A 10,183-nucleotide genomic window follows, 5' to 3' on the forward strand; every position below is an offset into this window, starting at 1 on the left:
ATACATAAAAAAATATATTTTAATGATTTTCACTGCAGAGGGATAATGACAACCATCTGATCATTCAAAGTGTTACCACAACGGGATTTTAGCAGGCCAACAGTGACTGCTAGATTCTAACATCTAAAATCCACTTTTACTACTTCACCAGTCAAACATGACTAGATAAGATTTAGAATAGAAACAGAATTTACAAACAGCGGTTACCTGCCTACATGTCTTGGTACAGTAGACACATTTACTATAGCTATAGCCTAAATGTAAGGGGCACCTGGTCAAGGCTGTGTATCATGTAAAACACACATTCAACGTCACCAGAGTAGTGAGTACTATGAATCAGTGAGTGCTATGAACTAGTACTACTACCGCTTTAGATTAGGGGACACGCTGGTTTGACGGCCGCGGCCCGGTCTGGATCAAAGGCAGATCATGAGATGGCAGTCTTGGAGCCATAACTCTTCTTGGCGAGCTCCGTTTGAATCTGCTGGGGGAACTGGTCCAGGTGCTTGTTCACACACTGCAAACAGAACCTCTTAGTGTAGAACAGACTGCAATCCTGTCAGAAGGAGCGAGAAAAAAGATGGTTTGGGATTCAATTCCCTTTCAATTCGAACTTAAAACAGAAATGGCCATTTACCTGCTCATGATAGAACACCCACTCTCATTTATTCAATAGGTTGGATGATACAACCTTTTCATGGCAACAGTTTTTCAATATTTGAAAGAAAATCCACTTCCTGAACTCACTCAGAATTGATCCCATCCCTGATACACATGCACGCAGGCACGTACACACTCATTCTCAAACATGTTACTAATGACGCATGATGTCATTAGCCCTAAATGTGGAATGATGACATCTACCACCAGCAGCAGCAGCACCTCGAGCCCTGGATCACGAGCGGTGCCGTTAACATGCTGTACAGCCAGGGACATGCACACCGTAAATAACCCACTCTGTTGAACAATTACATGCATCACCTCACCGTTCCAACACAAACAGAGGCGTTGCAAAGACTGCAGCTCGCGCCCAACACCAGAAACTTCTCCTTGTCTGGACTGAAAGGGTCCTTGGTCACAAAACATTCTTCCAGTAGTCTGATGGAACAGGAGACATAAGATGGTTTGATTGATTGATTGAAAATGTTATTAACAGATTGCAGAATGGGTACAGTACAGTACGGCTCAAGCAATTTTATAAGGGGATGCAGACCAGAGAAAGACATTTATGACATACACGACATACAGTACTGTTACCCAGACATTTATGACATACAAATATACAGTACTGTTTATTTACAGACAGAGTTTCTAAAAGAGAATATATACATATTTGAGGGGGAGGAAACTGTACACTGGGGGGGTTGGGTGGAGGGAGGGTTGGACATGGTCTAATTAATAGTGGCCGGAAAGCAAGTACTGTGGACACTTGTAGGCAAGTACTTGCCGCCCCAGAAAAGATTTCGGTCTACTAGCTCAGAGACCTTTCACTACACACTGGGCATGCACGTTGAGTTGAGGTCTAACAGCGTGTGCGTGTGTATTAATCTGTCAATGAGGAAGATTTATTGAATGCATGTGAAGTAACGTTAGCTTACTGCAAATTGTGTGTAGGTGTAAAACTGGTTTAATGTAAAGAAAATTCAAACAAGTCCTTTGCTGGTCAAAGTCAGAAGAATCAACAGGCTGGCCGGTCATGGATTATCAAAGGACAATACTGCCCAAGAAAGACCCTGTGAATAACGTTATGAAGCAGAAAGAGGCCAATGACTCCAAGGCTGTTTTGAGGGCTGTTTCGAACAAATTAACAAAATACTAGTATGCATGCTTTTTTATTGCCATTCTAGTCTGAGTAGTGTTGATGATCAATACGGATATAAGCGCAATAAGCGCTGAACATGGCATTTGTTTTGGAAGTGAGTGGCTGCATCATCATTTCAGTCAGTTTTACAGTTTTAAATGTCGCTATAATGATGAGTCGTCATGAAGGCACGCTGAATTTTTGTAGTTAGCTAACATTATGCACAGGGCACGAAATTGGAGCCCGCCATTGGCGGGCAGATTTTCGGTTTGGCGAGTGACACTGAGGTCTGCCCGCCACCTGGCGTGTAGTTCATATCGATACTCTTATTTTGAAAATCCTGTGCGGGTCTCATTTCCGCCCCAAGCGCAGCTCCAGTCATAATATCGATGGCTCCGGCAGCTAGCAACGTTCGGTTCATATGATACTCTTATTTTGAAAAAACCCGTGGCAACGAGTCATATCCGCCCCAGTCCGTGCTTCTGCTCGTATCAACACAGAGGCAGTCTGCTCTAGTCTAGTGCGGACCTCCGTGAGCTAACGTTACTGTTTAAACAATGACCCAGTCAACTATTCACTTTTAGTTTAATACATGAGGCATTGTCTAACGGTATCTAGCTGGCTAGCTACTGATAGCTGCTGATATCAACAAATGCTCCAGCAATAGTCGAGTGCATAATACCTATGTTCGCTCGGTAGGCAACGTTAGCTCATGTTAGCTCTATATGTCCCAGTAAACTAAATAGTTCACTGAGGCGTTGTCTTAACGTTATCTAGCCGGCTAGCAGTAGCTACAGATAGCTCCTGATATCAATGTCTTATAACATTGATACGATGCGTATTCGAGCTGAGGGCATGCTGAATGTGATTTGACCAAAGCACAGTATACCAATAGGGTCCAGCTGCAGCGCCGGAGAATCCTGGCTGCATCTGGAGGCTACTAAGTATACACACAGACAGTGGAGCTGTTTGCAGATAGCGATAAGTCACTTCAGAGAGAGAGAGAGTACAAATTTAACTCTGGCCTCTTTAAGTGTCTATTCTTCAACGTAATAGCGTATCTACTTGAAATGTACTGAATTTCTTTTATATATATGTGACACAAAAATGCGTATTTTTTTTGGCCGGTAAGAAATATGCTTGGCGGGTAGAATTTTCCCATCTACCCGCCACTGGCCGGTGAGTCAAAAAGTTAATTTCGTGCCCTGATTATGCATTAGCAAGCATAGTTTACTCATGGCTGATTGCTGTGTGTAGCCTTGTACAGATGTCGCCTGGTAACGTTTAGGGATGGGAATCGAGAATCAGAAGGGAACCGGTTCCTAATTGTCCGATTCCTGGAATCGCATGCCTCCGTGACTATCGATTCCTCTTATCGATGCCATGTTTTTCCGACAGTTGCGCATTTAAAAACAATAACGTTAGCGCCACGCATGCAGCCATAGCAGACTATTTGATTCCTTGACTAGGAAAACCTAAAGGGCTCGATATTGCGACCATTTTGTGTGTGCAGTGAAAACCGAAAGTGCTTTGCATCCTAGTCATTCATTTACATGGTAAAGTAACGTTAGCCGCTAGCTAAATAGCCATGCTCATTGCAGAGAGAGACAGAACACTGAGCTGGCCTTTATTTATACAGGTAGGTTATTGCTAACAAATTCTCTTTTGCAATAACGACCTATTGAATGCAACTACAGTTCAATAGATTAAATTAGTTATCAAATACATTATTTTATTTAAGTGTATAGTTAATTTATTTTTTACAGTTTTTGTATTTTTCTGACATGGGGGCTCAACAATAAATGATAAATGACAGAATCAGAAATGTCAAGTTGCATGTTGTTATTCTAACCAGCTTAGTTCTGTTGCATTTCCAATTTATTTATTTAAATGATCAATGTATCGGGAATCGATAAGGGAACCGATAAAGAATCGGATCGATAAGCAGAATCAATAATGGAATCGTATCGATAAAATCTTATCAATTCCCATCCCTAGTACTAACGTTAGATAGATGTGTATTGTCGTGTTGAGAGAGAGAGAGAGAGAGATAATAGACCTATCTCAAACCCTGCCCTCTTTTCTTGATCCTCCAATCACAACTGTCGCTTACCTCGGACAAACTTGTAAGCGACAGTTGTGATTGGAGGATCAAGAAAAGGGGCAGGGTTTGAGACAGGTCCATTAGAATGTGAAAGCAGATTGTGCACACGGCAGACCACTAGGAGCCATGTTACATGTTAAACATAACCGTTATGCACATCCCAACTGTGGACACTTAAAGGGGAACTCCAACATTTTGGGAAATTAGCTTATTTAACATCTTCCCTGGAGTTAGACAAGAAGATACATACCTTTTTTTGTCTCTGTGCGTGCATTTTAGCTTTGGGAATAGACGCTCCGTTAGCATAGCTTAGCTTCATCACTGGAAGTGAGTAGGGGCCGGAGCCTTACAGTGCCTTACAGTGTATTGCAAGGTCTGACATTGACCAAACTTGATGTGCATGACCTTGGTGGGCTCTAGGTCAACTCCTGAAAAGGGGGTCAATGTCAGACCTTGCAATCAAAAGTTAGGGGGCGCACTGAAATTATGGCAAGGGTTATTAGCCCCCTAACTTTTGATTGCAAGGTCTGACATTGACCCCCTTTTCAGGAGTTGACCTAGAGCCCACCAAGGTCATGCATATCAAGTTTGGTCAATGTCAGACCTTGCAATACACTGTAAGGCACTGTAAGGCTCCGGCCCCTACTCACTTCCAGTGATGAAGCTAAGCTATGCTAACGGAGCGTCTATTCCCAAAGCTAAAATGCACGCAGAGACAAAAAAAGGTATGTATCTTCTTGTCTAACTCCAGGGAAGATGTTAAATAAGCTAATTTCCCAAAATGTTGGAGTTTTCCTTTAAGTAAGAACTGTGGACGCTTAAGTAAGAACTGTGGACGCTTAAGTAATTACTGTTAACATTTAACCCTTTCACTGCCACACGACAGAAGGTTAACAGTACAATGTACAGTTTCTACGTCAAATGTATATACACTCTTTTTCTGGACACTTTTTGTATCACAAACAGTACTGTATTTGCAAATCTGATATGTCATAAATGTATAGATGTAGCAGTACGGTCTATCTGTATGTCATGTATGTCATAATATGTTATGATGAATTGAAAATGGGGGACCCTGATGTAAACAAGACGAAAGTCTTTCTCTGGTCTGCATCCCCTTAACAATTGTATGTATTGAGCCGTACTGTAACTGTACCCATTCTGCAATCTGTTAATAAACTTTTCAATCAATCAATCAATCAATCAATAACCCTTTACTATCACACAACTGACGGCGATGCTCCATCATTAGCATCATTAGCTCCGCGGATGGAGCATCGCCGTCGGTCGTGTGATAGTAAAGGGCTAACCTTCTGTATTGTCACAGTGAAAGGGTTAACCGGCTGCCGTGTGGCAGTGAAAGGGTTAAGTAAGGACTGTGAATGCTCAAAGGGACACAACACCCACATTAAGAACATGTTACCTCCGTGGCCTCTTGTAAACTTCAATCAATATTTGCTGGGCGATTAATTGCCCCCGAAAATATCGCGATAAGCGATATTATTGCGACCGGTTAGAGCATTTTTTTGAGAAATTTATTTCCCAAAACTTTTATTTTGAAGCCCACCGCTCCGTCTTTTCCGGTTTAAGACTTTTATTTTGAAGCCCACCGACCGGACCGGAAGTATTGTTGTGATTATCCTAGCAGAACCTATGAGCCGACAACTTGTCTCGTCCGGTTGTGTTTTTTAGTTTTAACGTTAGCTACTAACGTTAGATGCAGCTACTACAGGCAATCAACCATGAGGAGGAAGCGTCATAGGCTCATAGCAGTATATAATAGAATAGCTGTGGTGCGTAGGCACTGCAGCACGACTCGAAAACGACCCGTTATAATAAATTAATTCATGTTTAACTTCTCCCCGTCTCCAGTGCTTTGACTAGCCCCACCCGTTCATTGTAAACAATGATGCATGTAATTGTATTAACGTTATTCTGTGTTATTCTAACGTTACACTACAAATAACGCTACTTGGTTAAAAGGAGCAACACTATTGAGAAATGTAGTTAAGCTATGTGGCGTTGCTACTGCCCCACGGAGCTCCCGTGCTGTGCTCTGTAGTAACGCCAGCGGCCAACCCACACGGAGAGAGACTGCAAGGGGCACTGGTTCCGCCTCATTAAAACAAACGCGCAAATAGCAATTAATCGCGCCCGTCAAAATCATTGCATTCATTTTAATTATCGCGGCAATTAATCGATTTATTGCTTATCGCGGCAGGCCTAAATATTTGTGAACCTGAGCTACCAACCACTCTCTCCCCAAAGCTAGAAACCAGAGGTAAGACTCAAACTTGCGATGTCATCAGATAAAATGTCTGGAGCCGTGCCATAGACAATGAATGGGAGACTATTTTGTGGACCCAATGAGCTTAATTTTATAGTAGTGTTCTCAGTTCTGAAACAGAAAATGTACCTATGAACTCAAAAGATGTTACCTTTACCATCTTTCCCAATCCATTGTCTATATAGAGCCATATCAGACCTTATACCCGATGACATATGACATATTTGAGTTTAAAAAAAACTCTACTGTTGTTCACGTCACGTTAATAATAATAATAATAATGCATTCTATCTATAAGGTGCCTTTCAAGGCACTCAAGGTTGCCGTACAACAATTTAAAAACAGTTAAATTCACAATCACAATCCATTAAAATATAAAAAATATAAAATCAGACAAAATAAAATCAGACATACGCCTGCCTAAACAGGTGGGTTTTGAGGTGGGTTTTAAATGGAATGATGGAGTCAATGTTCCTGATGTCGGGGGGGGAGGGAGTTCCAGAGGCGAGGGGCAGAGCGGCTGAAGGCTCTTGACCCCATGGTGGACAGACGGGCTGGGGGGACGGTCAGGTTGATGGAGGAGGCAGACCTGAGGGACCGGGTGGGAATGTTGATGTGAAGGAGGTCGGACAGGTATGGAGGGGCGAGGTTGTGAATGGCCTTGAATGTATGGAGGAGGATCTTGTAGTCTATGCTGTGTTTAATGGGAAGCCAGTGTAGTTGGCGTAGGACGGGGGTGATGTGACTGATGACAGGGGTTCTGGTTATTATACGGGCAGCAGCTGGACCAGTTGGAGCTTATGGAGGAGTTTGTGGGGGAGACCAAAGAGAGGGGAGTTGCAGTAATCTAAGTGGGAAGTGACGAGGGAGTGGACCAGGATTGCGGCGCTGTTGGGAGTGAGTGAAGGGCGGAGGCGGTTGACGTTCACTAATATCTTTGGACAGCCCTGAGACCAATAACGTGTATGAATTCTTAAACTGGGCATAGTTCCCCTTTTGAAAAGGTGCACTACACCGTTTTTTGGGGGGATGGGAGACTTCAAATGTTTTTAACTGAATAAACAAACTGTCTAGGGCAGTTAGGGGTTAAGTGCCTTGCTCAAGGACGCTTCAACACGCTGCTGGGAGAAGCCGGAATTGAACTGGGAACCTTCAGATTACCAGACGACAGCTCTCTGCCTCCTGAGTCACTGCCACATCTAAAGTTCTAGGCTTATGCTTGGTTCACAGACACAGTGCCTCAAAATTATTTACGATGACATAAGATCGAATGATTCCAATTATAATTACACACTACACAGTAAGAATGCTTTATAAACTAACTGCAAGCAAGCTCTGCAAATTCAATAAGATGTCTCCCCGTACATGTTAGAGGTGTTTGCAATTGACTTGTTTATATCCATTTCAGGGAACTTTTATTCCACTACGTATCAAAGAGAATATCCTAGTTATAACAAAAGAAGTTGCATAACCGGACCACCAACCATTTGAATATAACCATTGCAGGTCAATGCATCTAGGCATGAGCGATATAAGACGGTTTGACTGGAATTCTGTTGCTAGATGAATTGAAAATGGGGGATTGAAATTGAAAATGGGGGACCCTGATGTAAACAAGACGAAAGTCTTTCTCTGGTCTGCATCCCCTTAACAATTGTGTGTATTGAGCCGTACTGTATTGTACCCATTCTGCAATCTGTTAATAAAGTTTTCATTCATTCAGAGAACAGTTTGTGCCCAAATGTACTGTCATATATTGCATTAGCAAACATTGCAACAGGAAATAAACTTGGGTCTTTTTAGAATGTTATTGTCACTTTGAAAACGTCTATAGAATGTGCACTTTTGCTTTTAAACCTCTAAAATGTCTAAATGATTTTTAACTGGGGACTCATCAGTTGTATTGTATCAATGTATTTGTAATTTTAAGGCATAATATGCCTATGTCTCACTGTTAAAATTCGGACTATTAAAAAACACATAAGGTACACAAAAAACAGGGAAGGAAAGTTTCTACGTCAAATGTATATACTCTCTTTTCTAGACTCTTTTAGTATCACAAACAGTACTGTATTTGCAAATATGGTATGTCATAAATGTATAGATGTAGCAGTACTGTCTATCTGTATGTCGTGTGTGTGTCATATATGTTATGATGAATTGAAAATGGGGGACTCTGATGTAAACAAGACGAAAGTCTTTCTCTGGTCTGCATCCCCTTAACAATTGTGTGTATTGAGCTGTACTGTACTGTACCCATTCGGCAATCTGTTAATAAAGTTTTCATTCAATCAATCAATCAACATTCTATGACTTATTTATCGATTCCAGGTGTACCTGTGTACGTTTTCTAAGAATTACATCTGAATTAACTTACAAGTGAAATATTTGCACATGCTATTGGGCAGATAAACAATGACTGAGTTTGAGTAATGTGATTTATTTCAAGGCTTCCTTCCTGACTGACTCGGGACTCAGTTGATACTTGACTGACTGGAATAATAGCATAGCAGGCTAGCTAACAGAAGCAGGGCAGAATTAGCATTGTCTAAAGTTCCTATAATAATTGAGCACTCGATCAATTTAATGTTCACTTACACAATGGCTCTGGTATTAGGTGGTTTCTGGCCGTAGTAAGTGAAAGGGGTGCTTAAAGCACAACGCTGGCAGCTGAACGTCTTTTGGGGGACCTCTTCTGGATGCATGTCGTCTTCTTCGTCATTACATTTTCGGCAGGCTATACGCCTGTTGGCTTATTGCTGCCTCTCGCTGTTAGACTTGAGTACTGCACGCTGCTCCCATGCTCAGGCCTCTCACCAGCCATGTTCGAGTGGCGAAGGGTGACGTTTCAGGGAGGCATGGCGCACTACTAGATATGCCAAGTAGTTGGCACGGAGGCTGTGTTGGCGTAGGCTATCTGCATCTGGAGGGAGATGTATGAATGGTTTGTTCTTCATTCTCTTCCACTTTGTGGCACGGCCTCAGCCATGGTGCTACTCTTCTTGTCGTGTGAACTCAAACAGCTCCTCTAGCACCTCCTCCTCAAGGTCAAAGCTATCTCCACACCGTGAGAGCAGCCGTCGTGCCATAGGGCTCTTTGCCACCTTGTCATACACCCACGACTTACCCTTGCCATAGAAGCTTGAGTTGACATCACAGCATACACTAATACAGTGTAGCTGCACAATACAATCTGCCATCTCCTCAGTAACACCCCACTCCCACCAGGTGCATGTTGCAAAAAGTAAGTGTTCCCATGGAGGAAAGAGGTGGGACTCCCACCTCTTTCCTCCATGGGAACACTTACTTTTTGCAACATGCACCTGTTCTCCCAATCCCTCTGGCACCCCTCCCCCCACGGGAACTCAACCTTTCTCACAGAATATGGACACTCATATTATTCTTAGTGTTGTCAGGCTATAAAACAATTTTATCTAATTAATTACATGATTTGTAATTAATTAATCTAATTAATCGCATTTTAATCACATAACCATTTTATGCCTGATATTCTATATTCTATAATCATATTTCAAATTGCATGTGTCCGGATGGCAGAATTCAGTACTGTATCTACAAAACCTTCTGTTTAATCATCTTTATCTATTAATTTGCTTAGATTTTTCAGGTTCTTTGGTTGGTTCTTGACCCAACTATGAGGCTGAAAAAAATATACCCGTGAAAATTAACAGTCTGAATTCAACTGAATTAAAACATTGTTGTACTTGATCTTTAAATGAACCACACAGCGACAAACAAACATAATTTCCATAATCCATACTTGTGACAGAGAATATAGCCTATATAATGCAGCCCATTTGGCAGATCAGTAACTGTAGTTACTGAAATTGTAACAGTAATGCTCGACAATAATCCGATTACAGTGTCGTGTACATTGTCTGTGCATGTTGTGAAGTCTGAGAAGATGTCACACTAGATGGGTGCTATACTGCCATGTAGCCAGCAGATGGAGGCAGATCCCTGACCTCCT

The 10,183-nt window shown here is 42.0% G+C and overlaps 1 protein-coding gene across 1 annotated transcript; it reads right to left on the reverse strand.

Annotated features, from left to right (window-relative positions):
- On the reverse strand, positions 1 to 8,917 carry cdpf1 (cysteine rich DPF motif domain containing 1). Its single transcript, XM_084330787.1, has 3 exons — positions 8,791 to 8,917; positions 987 to 1,098; positions 1 to 556 (listed from the first exon to the last, which is right to left on the reverse strand). Exons 1-3 carry the CDS (start codon positions 8,895 to 8,897, stop codon positions 428 to 430), a joined length of 348 nt encoding a protein of 115 aa, XP_084186913.1. The 5' UTR covers positions 8,898 to 8,917; the 3' UTR covers positions 1 to 427.
- Positions 8,918 to 10,183: the final 1,266 nt, after the last annotated feature.

The sequence above is a fragment of the Notolepis coatsorum genome, assembly GCF_963971535.1.
Source record: "Notolepis coatsorum genome assembly, chromosome: 15".
Taxonomy (NCBI): Eukaryota; Metazoa; Chordata; class Actinopteri; order Aulopiformes; family Paralepididae; genus Notolepis; species Notolepis coatsorum.